At 39.0% G+C, this 17,439-nt stretch overlaps 1 protein-coding gene across 1 annotated transcript in view; it reads right to left on the reverse strand.

Annotated features, from left to right (window-relative positions):
• The window catches only part of syn3 (synapsin III), a gene marked incomplete at both ends in the record, with an annotated part of 114,138 nt that overhangs the window by 61,633 nt on the left and 35,066 nt on the right, over positions 1-17,439 (reverse strand). Inside the window, 3 exons of the mRNA XM_079263079.1 lie at positions 144-233; positions 1,346-1,502; positions 16,831-16,922. Coding sequence (XP_079119205.1) covers positions 144-233; positions 1,346-1,502; positions 16,831-16,922 — 339 coding nt within the window. The remainder of the gene's footprint in view (positions 1-143; positions 234-1,345; positions 1,503-16,830; positions 16,923-17,439) is intronic.

A 17,439-nucleotide genomic window follows, 5' to 3' on the forward strand; every position in this document is an offset into this window, starting at 1 on the left:
ATTTTTATAATAAAGATTTAATGGAAAAAAAACTGACTAAACAATGTCATTTTTCTTTTCTTTTTTTTAAAAAAAAATATTGTTAAAGGATAGTTTGTTTTTGCTTAGAATTGTTTAAATGGTAATAATCTGGAGGCACTCACCATCTGCATGTGGTTGGGATAGAAGGTTTGTTCATTCAGGGGGAATTTCTCTGGGCCAAGGGAGTGGTAGAGTTTAATCATCTGAGAAAACTGCAAGGAAAAAATAAATGAGACAAGATGCCATCATTATTTAAGTAGTGGAGGACAGGCGGGGTCAGAAAGGAGCTACACCTGTGTTTGCAGCATGACATTTATAACCATATGACACTGAGAGATGGATCATTCTGAACACAACATGCTAGACTGGGATGGCATGGTGTCTTTTTGGCACATCATTTTGAATGCTGATAAAATATGACTGGAACGGCTAAATCCAACCCTGAGGGAGGGTTGTTTTTCTCTCCCTGCAAAGGCTGCCATTAAAGGAAAGCATTTTTTTTGTTTCTGTTTTAACCTTGGAAAAAAGCATTAAGTACATTTTCAATACTTAAAAAACCACTTTTTGGAAGACTGGTGCTGTGGAAGAGATTTTGATTGCTTAATACAGACCCTTCAAAACTACTGAGGAAACTGAAACTACCAAATTTGGTTTAACTATCCAATACAACTAAAACAACTGGAAGGATAGTGGCAAATCAAAAAAATGTGGCTGCAACAAAATCTTTGATTAATTTGATCAGCGATCATTAACAAAAACTTATTTCTTTGCCAACAAACATGGTTGTAAAACTACCTCCATATGTGTTTTTGGAGAAAAACCGAAAATACTGCAATTAAATAGTGATGTGACCTCAAGAAAATCTGCATCGTGTTAGGCTGGCAGTGTATATACAGAAATGTAAAAGTTTAATCCCACTAATTGACCATCAGGTTTTGATTTTTCAACTAATAGTTTGCTTTGTAAAATACATAGCAGAGCTGAGTAAAAGTGGTGCACTGGTACATTTTTTCACCACATTATGTAACTGTGTGTCAACTCTTGCGGAGCATACTTTAAACTCGAACTGCAGGTGACAAGACTGTAATTATGAAGTCATGTAAAACCAAACATCTGCATGCTTTCCACTACAGTTGTGTAGCTTTCCTTCAGTACAGAGTTACTGATAAAGTCTGGTGATTGAGGCCTCCTGCTCCAGGCACAGGTGTTCCAGCTCCATTTAATAGCCCAAATAAATCAGTCGGTGGCAGCTGCTGCAGGAGGACCTCATGACGCCTTTGTGGAGGTTAAAGAAGGGCAAAGAGAGCTGTTAAAGACTGCTTACCACCCAAGGTTTGCTGCAGAAATTGTAGATTGAGAAGAGAGAGTTGATACTTGGGACACCACCAAAATGAAGGCCGATCACGAGGTTCCTGAAGTCCTCACCAGGAATCATGCTGTAAGCGTGTTGGCGAATAAGGACAAAATCTGGCTTGAAGGACCTGCGCCAAGATAGATATTCAAAAGAAAAACGTCAAGCTGCAAGGTTGTGGCAATTTTTAAACATAAAGGTGAAATAATCCAAGACAGAAGAATTCAATACACTGGTTGAGAGAAAAATTCCTCAACCTTTACGAACTTCTTTGCTCTGATTGACATCGATAGCTCCCAAAGGAGTATCCCAGATGTCTTCTCTAATCTCCTGATTCTGGTGTTAAACTATGGGAGTTCAGGATCACTCCCTAAAGTCTGTGTATTATAAACGCTGTCATCAGCAAGTTTATGCAGGTTGTGTGTGAAGCCCCCCCCCAATATGCTTCTGCATTCTAAAGATTTACATCTACCCAACATATATAGATTGCATTGCCCAAATAGACATGACATGAGTTCTATCACACTAGTACTACCAGTATACCTTTCTATCACACTCAAGCATTTTATGTTAGTATCCCACTCAATGAAATGAAAACAATTCTCATTTTATCGGTTTCCTCATTCAGTTTTAAGAAATATTCACATGGAGTTACCGCGACAGAGATACTTTTGCCCATTACAAGATTTGCAGTTTTGTGAAGATCTTAGAAAAATATTCTCATTATTTCATTATCAAATTTTGCTAATTTGACAGATAAGCTTTGTATTGAAAGTGTTCAAACTATCCCATCAGTTTGTTGCACTAACAGTTTATAAATCTGTTAGCCACTTCCTCTTCCTACTTCCCAGCACAAGTCCCTTCAAAATGTGTATGAACTTCAGGTTGGGCTTTATTTTTCCAACAGTGCACACACCTGCACAATAAATAGCGGCCACTTAAAGGTGAAACTTTGTGACATCTGACAGTAAAGTAGCAGACAACCAGCTAATTACTCCGTGCCTCACAACATGGAGTGGGGTAAACTTTGCTAAAGGGAGAATTGCCAGATGTCATAATACTACACCAATAAATTCAGAGTTGATATTTTTTTTTGCATTTCTTGCCAGTGGATCGCCTTAAATTTTCCTGAAATTCTCCTCATAGAGGGCAAGTTCATGATACTTCATGCTAATTAGCAAACAGCATTTGATAGGATTTTGAACATTACCTGCAAAACATGAATCTGTTGGCATTGGAAGCCTATTAGTATGTTGTCCTTATTACTGTATAAAGACATCAGTTGCCCCTCTTTATAACAGCAGACTTTTTTTCTTTTAATGAAACACCCGAAGAATGACCAGTTTAATTAGTAACCCGACTGTGCTAAGCCCAGAAACCTCCTGTGTACTGGTTGTTCCCAGGTTTACAGCTCTGTCAGCACATTAGCATGCACTGGCTCTGGGCCGTGTGTTTACAGTCAGGGGCTTCATTATTCACTGACTGAGTTGGGTTGAAGAGGTGAGGAAATGCTCCTCACGGCACCTAATCTTTTTGGACCATCTATCCAATTAACACAGCCTAATCCTTCCTTTACAAACTGTTCTGGGAGCAAGGCCAAGTGGCCCATCAAGCACCTGCAGACATCCTTTTAACCAGCCCACATCTTACATTCACAGAGGGAATTAAGTTTGACTTAAGTCCTTTTTTTTCTACCTACTAATGTTTTCAGTTTTGATCCCAGTAGAGTGCAGCTTAGATTCCTATCATTGACTGTACTTTTTCAACTTTCATGCAGTCACAAGTTCCTCTTGCTAAGATGACATAAGATATCATGAAACTCTTAACTTCCAGAGTTATACATCTATATAGAATATATCTACTAGAGGTTTCTGTGAGATGTAAAACATACATGAAATGAAAAATTATGTGGTGGTGATGAAGAATAAGCGTTGTACTTCTTTTTCTTTGACACCCATCACAATTCACAATGTTACATGCAATGTATTTTATTTAGCATGTCTTTTCTTGTCTGTACTGTCCACAGTTTTCTCCAAACACAAACATATTTTTTTAAGATTTAAGAAACTAGTTTTTAATGCCGAAACCTAATTAAAACAGTACAAACTGTGTTCTTTTAGTGTATTAGCCTGGGTGTGTATTCAAGTTAATGGTATGCAATCACAAGATGCAATATGAAAGCTTCTAGTAGAGGTAGTGCAGTGTCAAATTAGAGTTTAAATACAACAACCTGAATTTAAGGGCTTGATATACTTTTTTTCCTGCAGTAATCTTATCAGCCAAATACAAACCTACATTATTGTCTCCAAATTCAGTGTTTACATCCTACAAATCCTGAAGGTCAGTGTAATATGAGAACGCAGCGCTCTTTTCTACAATCACACAGTTATGAGCATATCAGGGAGAAACGTGGCGATTCAGTCTTGCCCAAAAGCCCTGCGACATGTGGAGGGGCTGCGGCTCAAACCATTCATAATTATATGACATCAGTCACTCTTTAAACTGAATCAAGACCACCCAAAATGTGTGTTTGGAACCACAGATCTACAAATAAAATAGATCAATTTAGTCTGTGGGCTGAAGTTGAAGCTAGAGCCTTCATTAGACCCCGTAAGTGTTTGTTTTGTAAGACAGCAGGGGCCAACCTGGCAGGATGGCTGAGGAATGAATTGGTCTCTGCAACAGAACGACTGCAGCTGTTCCTGCTGAACCAAGCCAGAGTGGCAACAGAAAAAGAGTTCCTCCCTTTTATTTACACTGGATAGAGCTATCTATTGAGCCATAAAAATTGTTCTCGAGAAAAGCATGTCATGATTAATGATTAATACTGCAGACTTTCTCTGTTTCCTATTGATAAAACAGCACTGGATACAAAGCAAGTACCCAACCATCAGCAGAGTTCATGTGCACAGTAATAAAGTACTGACAAACAGCTAAAGATGCTGTTTTATAAAAACAGTTTAAGGATCTATATCAAGCATTACATTTATTGGATTATACAATGTGGTGTTGGAAATCACTGATAAAGAACAAACATAAATGTGGTAGTGCTTACATTGTTTTTGTTTTTTTTTTTGGTTTTTTTTTTTCAATTTAACCTGAAAGTTAATATAGCCTGCCAATGCCTAAAGTACTATGCGGCAGGCACTGTCCACAGACATCATTTGACCTAATTTGACCCCTCAGTTACAGTAAGTAACTGTCATATTACAAAACTATGAAAAATGTCCTAGCAACCAAAACTACATTTTTAAAATGGTTTGACATTTGCAGTAAGTTTTCCAAAAGCTGGATGTTGTTTAGTGACATTCTGGTTATGCCGTAAAATTATCGTAGGTTGTTGGATAAGAATTTGCAGAAGCACTCTATTAATGCTCCATCCCTGGTTGAATTTCGGGCTGACATTATTAAAAAAAGAAAATTGGAAACTCAAAGTACTAGTTTAATCCTGAAACACATTTCATCTTATATTGTGTAGACAAACAGAACGTCTGCATCCGAGGTTAAATCGAAAAAAAACTTCTTTTATGTGCTTAAATCTTCATGAAACTGAATTTAGTTTTAGTGTTAATGATTTGTATATTGTAAAGTGCATACATTTAACTTGTCGTAACCTCAGAAAAGTTTTCTCCAAGTAATGGTTAATGTAGGCAGTGCCCCATAGCAACAAAACATCAGAAGTTTGTCACCCATGGCACGACACTGCCAGTGTTTTCCGTCGCTTCATTCAAACTTCCTCTGCCAAAGCAGGGCTGCCCGTGAGTCATGGATTAACTATAAAGCAGCACATTTATGTTTTACGATCTGAATCAGTTAGGCCCTCGAGGTACCACTTCACGACAGATATGCTAATATGCCCTTTAAATGGGGTCAGTGTTGCAATAAAGGCTGGAAAGAGGCTCTGATGGGGGATGACAGGGTTATAGATAGGGACATGAGGACAGAAAGGATCTCCATGGAATCATCAGCCCACTAACAACACTTGAATAGCAAATTGAGCAAGAAAAAGGATTGAAGTGCTGAATAACAGTCATCATAGAAAATTCTTCTTCTTCCATTAAGTTAAATGAATTCATGAAAAAAAAGGCAACATTAACTAAACCTAAGAGCTATTTTATGCCATTGACCTATTTTTTATGTATAGGACAACACTACTTCCTATGTTTAACAATGCCGTACCTTTGGTTTTATTGAGGTTTTGACTTTGAACTTAAAAATCCTTGAAAGAGGCTACAACAGATATTTCTATATGGAAGCACTTTGTGTGAAACCATTGTCATTAATCTTTCTAAAGCTTTAAACAGTAGATAATCCAATACTAAAACAAATAGTTTTCAGTGCTAAATCATTGATAGTCTTGTGTATGTTGAAAAGGATCTCTCCAACAACTCCAGTGCATGAAAGCAGATGACATCTCCATCTACTGCAATGTGACTTATGGCATTCCTCAGGGTTGGATTTTGAGCTCACTGCTATTCGTTCCACATAACAATTGTGATTGAGAAGTAACTAGTGCCACTTTTATGAATAATGACACTGTGATTCAGGCTGCACAGTGGTGTGTTGGGTTAACAACGCTAAATCACAACAATCACTTCAAATGTTGTTTAAGCCTCGGCTGAAGGGATGCTCAACCAGTGACCTCTCTCTGTGGAGTCTGCAGGTTCTCCTTGTGTATGCGAGTGCACACAAAACTAGATGAGGGAGGTGGCTTTGTATGTGCTTGATGCTCATTAACAATGTAATTGCTTGTTACCCAATATAAAACCAGCAGTAAGATATGATGTCATCATTCTTATATTCGTCAAAGCAGAGAGGCCAAACACACGCAACTGTGAAAAAAAGCTAGCAAAGCCCAGAGTGCCAATAAACATATTTAGAGCAAGAACAAATCATTTAGTGGCTGCTTGCAGTAATGAATACATAATGGAACAAACCTGACATTTATACACCTATTATACAATACACTGAACAACAGTACCAACGGAGTGATTTCTACAGCAGACGTTGTGCAAGAAGCTATTTATACTTGGGACCAAATGCTGCCACTGGGTCTCAGCAACCATTTATCATAGAGAATCTCTAACTTAATAGGCTCCAAAGGGATATCTGTGTTGTGGGGAACATTTGCACTCCTAACGACCCTTTGCTGAGGGCCTTATCTCCCTCCATCAGCCTGCCTCTCATTGATAAGGCTAGAACTCACTGAGAATGCCACAGATGTCAAACAGTACATACCGAGGATCAGCGCAGCACACTTACACAATGGGGCATTGTGCCACGCTGGCTCACCGCCATCATACGGAAATGCACCTTAGAGAGAAAAGTGTGCTTTCCTGTTTTTCAGGACAGATACTAGGGCATAATGTCACAAATTTGTTATGAGACCACAAAGTGACTGGAAATTTCACTGGATTGGAAAATACTTTATTACACATTTATTTACTTTTTGTAAAATCTTGAACTGATATTTATTATTCATGCATTAAATATGGAGTTGAAAGACGTCTTAGTAGTGGAGGCTTTTGGTTCAATCTCCAAAATCTTTCAACACCTCAAATTCTTATGAACTGAAGTCACTATAAGAAAGAGAAAGATGAATTCCATAACAAGAAAATAGTCACCACTTTACACAGAATCACCCTCTCACTCTGAAAGCACCAGAGCTTTCCAGGGTGCTTTAATACCATTGTGTTTGTTTGTTCAAAACTTTATCATTCCATCTCAAATGTCTTTTCACTCGTTTCCAGCAGCAGGTCATCGAGCTTGGAGAAAAAGCTCTAATTACCTACAGTATGCTACCTGCACAGCATACCATGAAGTCATTTTTCAAACACGGTGGTGGTGTTCAATCACATTTGTTTGTTAACTCAAAATTCAAGGCTTGATTCACATTCATTACAGAAAATCAGCACAACAAAACGTCACATCAAATTTGGTTTTCACACATCAGAACCTAATCACATCATGACTTGCCCTTGCAGGCTTTTGTAATAAGAGTCTGAAAATAAGCTTAGTGAGCAAACAAAGAGTTGGTAAGTGTTAGATATGTTGAGAAGAGAAGGAAAGGATTGCTTATTCTGGTGAGGGATGTATGTGCATCTGTAACTGCAGACAAACGGTACCCATTTTTGACCCATTTGAGCCAATGTTTTACTCATACGACTAAGATTTGCCCAATTTTTGGCTCAATCATGTCATATCTCATGTAGTCTACATGAGGTTACGAGAAACAATTACCACTAGTTCCAGATGAGAAACCATGGATTGCAACCATATTAAACTTGTTTGAAATCCTAGTAGCTTCTCCTGAGGGTCTTGCACAATAAGGCCAGGGCTGCGTGCAGACTGGCCTCAAACTCTGTTGAAGTGAGGAGGAGAGTGACAGCAGTTCTTACTGCAGAATGGACAAACCGTATGAACCGCATCTACCCAGCCAACGTCTCGTTCACATATATTGTCGATTTTGTTTTTAGAGGTCTTTGCAAACAAAATGGCATAGATAGTCAAGGGAGCAGATTTTTTTCTTGCACATTTTAACAAATGATGGATGTCCCTACTTTGAAGTTTCTTTTAAATGTCATTACAGTTCCAGTCACAAGTGTCTGATGTGTCGTGTATGGACGTATAATAAGTAGTATCAAATACCAAATAAGAGTTCATTTGTTTGAAAAGTACGGTTAGGTTGGGGTCGGTGAAAGTGCAGTTGACAGCCAAAAAAAATGCCTCAATCCTCAATTAAGCAAAGTCCGAAGTGTACCAAATCTCGCTGTTACATCTAACAAGTTTTGGGTTAAATTCAAAGCTAAGGGCACATTCACATCAGCCTTTTTGCTTTGAATTCTCATTTGTTTGCTCGGAAAGTCTGCTTTGTTTGGGTAAATGTGAATGCGCCACACAAATGCTGATTCAGATCAAAGAAACGAACCCGGTCCACCTACAAACGAAGGTCTCTGTCCATTTCAAGCGGACCAAATACAGGAAGCGGACTACAAAAAAAGTCACGTCCTATATTTGCCGTAGTATGGCACTGTGTGTAAATACATAGCGATTGCGTTAAGGGTCCTCTGCATTGCATTGTTGCAGTGTATTTCACCGCATAAGAGAAAATAAAAAAACCCAAAACAGCAATAGTTTCATGCTCCATGTTTAGCTTGCAAGTGAAGGAAACAGAATTTTCTTCATACGGATCTTGTCCTCTCTTTTGCTAAGTACCAATGCAGCGCCACCTTTGGTGAGAATGGGGATGATTATTCTAATGGTTTGGCTCTTTTCACCAATGTGCAGTATGAACACGATCTCGGTCCGCAGGGATACACACCTACAACTGAGCCAAGTACCCAATCGGACCAAGGCTAGTGTGATGTGAATGCAGCCCAAGACTTCCTGTGGCAATAGTACAAAGCCTGGCCATTCCTGGCAGGATGGATCCCTATAGTGGGCTCATCATGACTGCCAGAACTGTATTGTGCTTTCAGCTGAAGTTACTCTTCGGGGCTCTTATCTACAAAGTCAAATGTAATAGAAAAAAAAAAAAGTATTTAAATCACATGTGAAATCCCAGGACCAGGTGTAACTTAAGCACATCCACAAGCTGAACAAATTACAGACCATTTAGTCACTTAAGCGTGATTGTGTTGAGGATCAGGAGAAGAGTCCCATGGGAAGCAGAAGTAATGAGGAGCGGAGCTGCAAGAGCAACAGAGCACCAAATGACCTCTGGCAGAAAGGGAAATGAGCATTGTAAGGAGTTTGAGTGAATTAGAAAGGCTATTTGTATTCGGGGTTTTATTACAAAAGCAGAGATGGTGGAAAGGGTCTCATGGCCGCTTGCATGCTTTCATTATGGTCACAGTACTCTGCGAGGAAACACCCTCAGGCCTCCTAAAGCCATGTCTGTACTCAGCATGTTTGTGAGTGGAATTTATTTGCTCGGTAACAAGATGAACCTGTCCAAGGTATTAGGTGTTGCTCCAGGCAGACAGTTCCTGCCTTGATTAAAACTGACTTTCCTGGGAAGGTGGAAAGGGGTGTTAACACAGTATATGTGTGTGTGCATATGAGAAATGTCTCTGTGTGGTCTAAGTATTAAATTGTCACCTGAGGAAATAACAAAGAAGTCTTCTTAAGTGCTTAAAGGTTTAGGAAGGAAAGTGGGCCAACCTCATTCTGGCTGAAACTGGTACAGAAAATTAAAAAGAGTAATCAGACAAGGATTTGTTAATATAATCTGCCTTCCTCTACTGATACCTCAGAATGGCAAGTAATACCACAAAGCAACATGGCAGTGGTAGTCATGAACCTCACACTTAGTAATACAACAGCTGATCCAGTATTGATACAAATATTTACAATTCCTGTCAAGTAATCAAAAATATTCAAAGATTTTTTTTTCTCTGATCTCAAACTTTATGAGATTACTTTTATCTGATGCGGAAAGAAAATGTATGTCTGTAATTCTTGTTACCCAAATGTCAAGTTTAGATGAGCATACATTTCTGACATCTTGCTTCTTTTTAAAGGGATTATGTGCCACTAAAAAATAGATTAAAAAAAACATGTGGACTGTAAAATGTCTACACAAATTGAAAATAATAATCTGCACTATGATCATTAAGCTCTATCTTTTGTATTAAAGAAAGACGGAATGTACATCTTATTACAGTAATGTGGTAAAATGTTTCCTTTGAGCCGGTTGCTACCATAGTTTTTATAAAACAAAAAGTAAATACATTTGTGTTTAGTTGATTGTTTCTGTCCTTTAATAATACGAGTTGGTTTTGCATTATACACCATTTGCAAGCCTAAAATATAACCTGTTCATTCCACATTATCACATATTTTATAACACAAAAACATGTGTGGGTAATCCTACCACCAAAAAAATGTGGTAAAACCACGTACAACATTCACAAACACACACAAATGTTTCAGGTATCTCTTGCTTCTCTGTTGGAGAAGCACTTTCAGTATGCAGTAGTACAGAAACGCAACATTTTAATGTATCTGAATGGGTTATACTGTTATATGTGTCATACATGTAATCATTTGTCAGATCAATGTACAGAACCTATATAAAACACAGCTGAACTGGCTTCAGTGAAGTTTATTACTTTGGGATTCAGTATGTTGTGTAGGTGTTGGTGTCCTCGTGGGTACAGTAATGTGTGCTGCAGCCGTGTTAATTAGGTCCTCGAAGAGCAGTAAAGTGGCTAATGCTCGCCATGAACGTTCATTTTACAGCTTCCACCTCACATATTTTTTCCCATTTACATTTTTTGAATCCAGCTGCTGAAAAAAAAACTACCTCCAATGGGTCCGTTAATTAAAAGAAGCTTGATAAACTTTATCATCATCAGCTCGTTGCTGGACTTGAATCACTGGTTATAAATCTAATTTGCCTTTTAAGTACAGAAGGAGCTCAGAGAGTATAGTAGAGCAGTATTTCATTCTTTGGCTGCTGTTATTTGTTATTTAAGCTAAACCAGCACTCCCACTATGAGCCCTAAGCAGCTTGCTGGACATTTTGGCAGCAGACAGTACAAAAAGCCAAAGGACTGATGAGAGAGCTGGGAGTAAATACTGCACCCTGGAGTGTGTAGTGTTTACTGTAGAACACATGCATGACCAACATGTTGTGTTTGTAATGAGTACTTCGAATATTTATCTTGTTCAATTGAAGTCAGACTTCTTTAAAAATCAGACATCTGACAAAATAAAATCTCACAAAGACTGATATTTTTACTTCAAATAAAAATGTTTGAAAAGTGTAAACGTGCATGATATTGCTGTGCCTCTTTTGAAGCTCCCTAATCAGGTGGTATCTTAGAAGGGGTACTTTGAAATATGAGATGCAAGATCACAAAAAAACTCAAAAAATAAAATCTAATTCAGCTTTCAGGGAAAAGTCAATAAAGTGTGCCTAGCTCGAAGAAAATGCAACCCAAACGCTGGTCAGATCAAACACTAAACTAGTGAATTGTAAAGTCAGATAACTTTCGTTAAAAAAACTCAGATTATCGAGCACAACTCAACACTTATGCTAAAAGATTTTTAATCCAACATGGAAAGCAAAATATGTTATGATTAATCTTGAAAGAAAATTACTCAGTATTTACTTCTTTTTTCTTATTCTTAAAATGAATTTAAGCTTTGTCTGAGCTGTAGTTGCAAGTTAAATTTTTTCCACAGACTCCCGTTTAATACAAAGACATTAAAAATAACACATGGAACTTTCTTGTTTCATTTGGATAAATACAGGAGCTGTAGATTTCTTTGGATATTGAAGGCAAGAGTGAGATATTTTGCAACCATTTAGGGATTTGGGTCAGTCTATTTTGATTCTGCCTTTAGTGGGCCAAACCAGTACATCCCAGATGCAGCAGGGAAGCTGCAAAGTAACCAGCTCCTGCAAAGAAAACTTCCACAGGAGATGAAACATGTCAGTTTCTCTGCAAAACAAGAACTAAAACCTCTCAAAAAAGAAAACAAATCAATATTAAAAAGAAGATGATTGGCTACTTTGATGATGCATAAAGTATTAGTTGCAAACCTTATCTGGACGCACAAACTCCACGTTTTTTGAGAAAGCAGATGCTGAGGTTTGAAGAACTACTAAGAGCACTTGTGAGATGTTTTCCAGATAGATTTCATGGATAAGTAGGAACTCAAAATTGTTGCCTCTGCATAAAACAGCTTTCATAATTCCGCAGGAAGCAGCTCGTTTCAGACTGCTTCAGTGGAACATGAAACGCACTATTTTTCTCTTTTAAGGAATAAAATTAGTGAAGAAGCAAGAGATGAAGAGGAAAGCTCAGGAAGAGCAATGGAGAGAAAAGGGGGAGATGTAAATGTCAAAAGACTAGAAGATAAAGATGTGCTGAACAAAAAAGCTGAAAAGATTGACAGTTTAGAAAAGAGACAATGAGAAAGTAAAAGAGAAACAGAATAATGTAAAAAAAAAAAAAAGAGCAAGAAGTCAAGAAATCTAAAAGGAATCACAAAAAAAGCACAAACGTTTTCCCTCTGCCCCTTATTTTACACTCCTACTTATCTTTCTCCTTCATCCTTCCCTTGACAACTACAGTAAAAGAAACAAAATCCTGGAGGTGATCCCTGTTTGAGAAGTGTTTGACTCGGTTTGTCTTTTTAACATCAGACTCAGTTTGAAACCAGCGGAGGAAAAGTAAAGTTTCCTGAGGGTGTTTCTGCTTTTGAAATACATCAGTTGTGTTGAAAAAAACACCTAAAATCTTAGTACTATCAGTTCAACAGTGGAAAAACAGCAGCCCATGGCTCATTTGCAATGAATTTGAGAGTTTGCAACAACTAAATTGCTGTACAATTCATGAAACGTCTACCAAAACTACAACTGAGCTGTCGTTCACAAGTCACAGTAGAAAGGTTTGGTGATGGTGCCGCAATACGGTCAAATGCCAAACCAGTCTGTCACTATGAAATCTGAGCTGCAGTACCAGTTGATCTATGTTGTAACCCTCACCTACACTGGTGAACTGCTGAAAGAGTGAGTCTGACCACAAGCTGTCAAAATAACCTTCCTCTTACTAGTGTTAACTTTAGAGATCACATGACAAGCTTGGACATCAGAGAGGGGCTTGCGTCACTGCTTTCTGCATCCAAATAAACCATCTGAGGTTGTTTGGGTCAGGACTGCTTCCTGATTTTTCAGAGGGGATGTTTTTAGGACATCCTATCCGAAGAAGGCAAATGGGAAGATCCAAGATTAAGAGATGATCTATCTGACTTGGAAACATTTGTTGTCCCTAAGCTATAAGAGGTGTCTGAGGATTTCTTCTTGGACTTGTTGCCCACACAACCCAGACGAATCACACTTACATAACAGTTCCAAACTCTTAGCCATGGTTTTACTGCTTCAGTTCCTCATCACACTTGTTCTAGCTCATGTACAAATAGAAATGTCAGTTTGGTGCAAAGTTTGACTGTCTCCAGAGTTTGTCTCGAATGCCTCCAATGAACCACTGTGATTAAAGAATTGAATTCATTAGAACTTTCCACACTTTTTCCCCTTCCCTGTGCAGATGATGCAGCAGATTGATATCTTTAAGTGTGTGAGAATCCTGACTACATTAGAGCAGTGAAACTTCAGAACTGTGAGAAAGTGGGCTTCTGCGAGGAGCCAAACAGAGGAGAGCACGCCTGCAGACCAGAGGTCAGAGGTCCCATCAGCCAGGAGACACGTGGAAAAGCTGGAGCCTGCTTTAAATATATTCAGTAAACGTGCCTGCTTGCATGTGTGCAATCCTTGTGTGAGCGCACACACAGAGAGGCAAGGAAAATGCAATCACTCAGGGTGTGCTTCATTTGTGGTTGGGAAGTTAGTGTTTGAACATTCCTTGGGTTAAGAAGCAAACACACTGCTGTCAGAAATAATTTGGCCATGATCTATTAAAACAACATATTTTATGGAAGTTTGCACAGTTCTCAGCAAGTTCTTTCATCCAGACAATTCTCCAGTGACCTACTTGATGCAGAAAAATTACAAGTCAATAAAGCAGCTTCCAGAGGTTTGAACTTGTGACCTTTTACTTGCAGGACTGCTACACATTAGCAATCATCTGGTTGCTTAAAGCAGCCATTATCCCATTTGTAGACATAAATGATATGCAAAAAATGACTTGGCAGTGGAAGTCTGTGTTTGTAAGCAAGAGTCACTGCACCATCTGCATCCAATGTAGCCTCTGCACCATTACAGCAAGTATCACCAACAATATTCAAACCATGCAATTACCTCAGTTGCAACCCTGAGAACAGGTTCATTACAGTCAGCTGCATTAAACTGGTCTGACCATTTTGCTCAAATAGTCGACGTGGGGGTGTCGACTATTTGAGCAAAATGGTCAGACCAGTTCCTGGAGGTCAAAATCACAGATTAGCTGATTATTATTTCTCAAGAAGAAAAGAATGAACAATGGAGGGCTGACGTTGAACAACAGGCACAAATACCTAGATAATGCAGTGTATTCATAAAGTTTTATATTTTGATTCTTTAAATTAAAAAATCTTAAATCAAACTTTTTTTTTTTAAATGCAGCCATAATTAGGCCTGTCATGGTAACAAATTTTGCCATGCGATTAATTGTCTCAGAAATTATTGTGATATACGATAATATTGCGCAAAGCGATTATTGTTATTTTGAGACCGTACACCCTTTCAAGAACATGCTTTAGTTTCAAAAGAACATTTAGCTCAATCTGCAAACTAGTTTATGCTCATCCAGTGCCCAGTCTGCTAAAAAAGATCAGGATTTCTCATGAGGTTTTGGCAATGCGGTTATCTGGAACATATGGTCTCTAAACAGTATGTAACACAGTTACATAGTCTATGGTCAAGCTTATATAGGGGGACATGTTTGGACTTGACCAGAGGAGGAATGGTAAAACTTAGTGTCTTTGATCGCCTTCAGTATGTCATTTTTCATGCTGTTGTTAAAGTTGTGGATTTGCCATTTGTAACATATATGTTCTTCCAGGCAGATTGTTAATGTCTTCTTTTTCCCAGATGGGAAAACTGCAGTTGATGTTTTAGTTTTAAGTGCAGATGGATCTTGTAGTATTGCCGTGTTTAGTTAACATTGTCGAAAATCAAACGTGGAACTCGCTCGGAGTGAGCGAGAGAAAGACATGAAAATTATCGCATCTGGCAAACTTATTGCACACATTTTTTGTTATTGTGCGATTGACTTATTGCGACATAATTTGAATGCAGCCATGATTTCTTCCAGTTCTTCTTAGAGACCTTGGTTTACCCAAGCTAGCAGGGATATGCTTGCTCTGATGGCTTATACAGTGGGACATGCTGGAAACAAGTCAGGAAAGGATTCTGACCATGAGCCCAATCAACCTCATATGGTTCCTTTCAATGCCCTCAACTTATTCATTCATTCATTCATTTTCTGAACCAATTCAGGGTTGCGGGGAAGCTGGAGCCTATCCCAGCTGGCTTTGGGCGACAGGTACACCCTGGACAGCTCGCCAGTCCATCGTAGGGCCACACAGAGGGACGAGCAACCACTCACGCTCACACTCATCCACACAGAAAGGCCACTGACCAAACCCCTCCCCAGCCAAGGATTGAACCAGTGACCCTCTTGCTGTGAGGCCACAGTGCTAACCACTGTGCCACCGTGCAGCCGAGCTCAACTTATGTTTGATTTATTTCAAATCTACTGGTGAATCAACAGCTTCACCTTTCATTTGTCTCTTGTCCACATAGCACTGTGTCAAATCCCCCTGTCAATCTCCAGCTCTGTCTTTGTCCGCTAATGTACAAGAACCTTCGATACTCAAATTTCTCCACTTGTGGTGGCAGCTTCCTCGCTACCCAGAGTGGTCAATGACCTCAAACTTGGATGTGCTAATTCCCAACCCAGCTGCTTCATACGCAGCTGCAAAAGGCTCTGTGCATACTGCAGTTGGCTCATGATGAAACCAGTTGGACCACATCATGTACAAAAAGCAAAAAATGCAATCTTTGATCATCCTAAATAATGTGAAGAGCCACGAAAGCCACTTTCCTTTCTAACCTAACATTTGCAACCCCAAAGAGCACAGTCAGAAAATAACTGAGGGGCTGACATATTTACTATCCATCTCTTTGAAAAAGGATTGTTGGAGACAGCTATCAGCTCCCTGAGCAGCTTTAAGAATAAAAAGGAAATTCCCTAAAGATTCAACATAGCAGTCATGTTTTTTATAAAAGTAAAAAAGCAAGACTTATTGTTCTCGGAAGGGATGCCAAAGAAGACTGTGATATTCTAATGACTGTGCAGTTTTCCCCCGCGAGAGGAGGAATGCAACTGGAGGGCTTCCAGGAAAAAAACTTTTAGAGCCACTGACATATTACATATTATGAGCGAAACAATCTTTCAACAAAATGGCCAAGCATTTCCAACTTGGAAAGACAGCCCATTCAAGTCTCAAATGCCCTGATCTTAATGGACATGTCATGTTTTCATACATAAATTAAAAAGAAAAATTCTTCCCATTAAAGGAATGAACTTCTTATAGGTAGAAATATTGAAGGTAAATCCAAAAGTAGTAGCACTTTATTGCCTGTTTGACTACATCTAATGTAAGCACTTGGGCAATAACACCACCCATCTCTCTTTGGATGCTAAATAACTATAGGTTTCATTGTCTTTATCATTTATTACAGCACAAATCAGACTCTTTAGCTACAACGGCTGCCAGCTTAAAGTCCCAGTTCATGAGGTGACAAGATTAAGCTTTAAAACAAGCTGTTTGGGGTTTTTCTGCTGGCATAGTGACAGTACTGTCCACTTTTCTGAGTGATTATTTTGGTGAACAGCCAAGCTCAACACCCCTAATAAAACAGAGCTGCTGTCTTTGTGCTGCGTTTTCGTGGCGAATTGTAGACCATTTAGTTGGTGAATCATTTTTCTGCCGAAGCATCTCACCTGACCACTTTGCTGCCACCCTTGTTGACTTGCATGTCCACCATACATCCTGAGTTGACGTATGAAGCCAGATTAATCTCTGAGAACTCCGCCTGGAAGATATAAGAGCAAAAGAACAACTTCAGAGGTATTATGTTTCACAGGGACATATGAAGTTTTCATGCAGCAACTGAACTCCCTGACTTAAGAGTTGAGTTTTTTGGGTTTTTGGGGGTTTTTTTCCTGTGAGACAGCTTGTTTTATTTTCTCACACATTCAAAATCTATGAGTGCTGCAGTTTTCAGGAATACCATCTACAACCACCAGAACAGTGCCGCAATGGATCCTTTAAAGTCATTTTAGCATTTTGAATTCACACTGACAAAAGAACGAGCAGGAGAGATGGAGCATGCTGGTCAGGGAAGGCAAATTGAGGGATCCCCAGTCATGGCCTCCAGGACAGTGAGGGCCTTGTGAAAGGCTGTAGCCTGGCTACCTAATGACTCAGTCAAACTCCCAGATAAACTCAAAAGGAGGGGCGACACTCGACTTCTGGGAACTCTCTGGATGTTCAACGACAAAAAGGGGCAATTTAATATTCTGGAAATCTACTGATGCATAACCATTGAG

Source organism: Telmatherina bonti, assembly GCF_933228915.1.
Source record: "Telmatherina bonti genome assembly, chromosome: 23".
NCBI lineage: Eukaryota > Metazoa > Chordata > Actinopteri > Atheriniformes > Telmatherinidae > Telmatherina > Telmatherina bonti.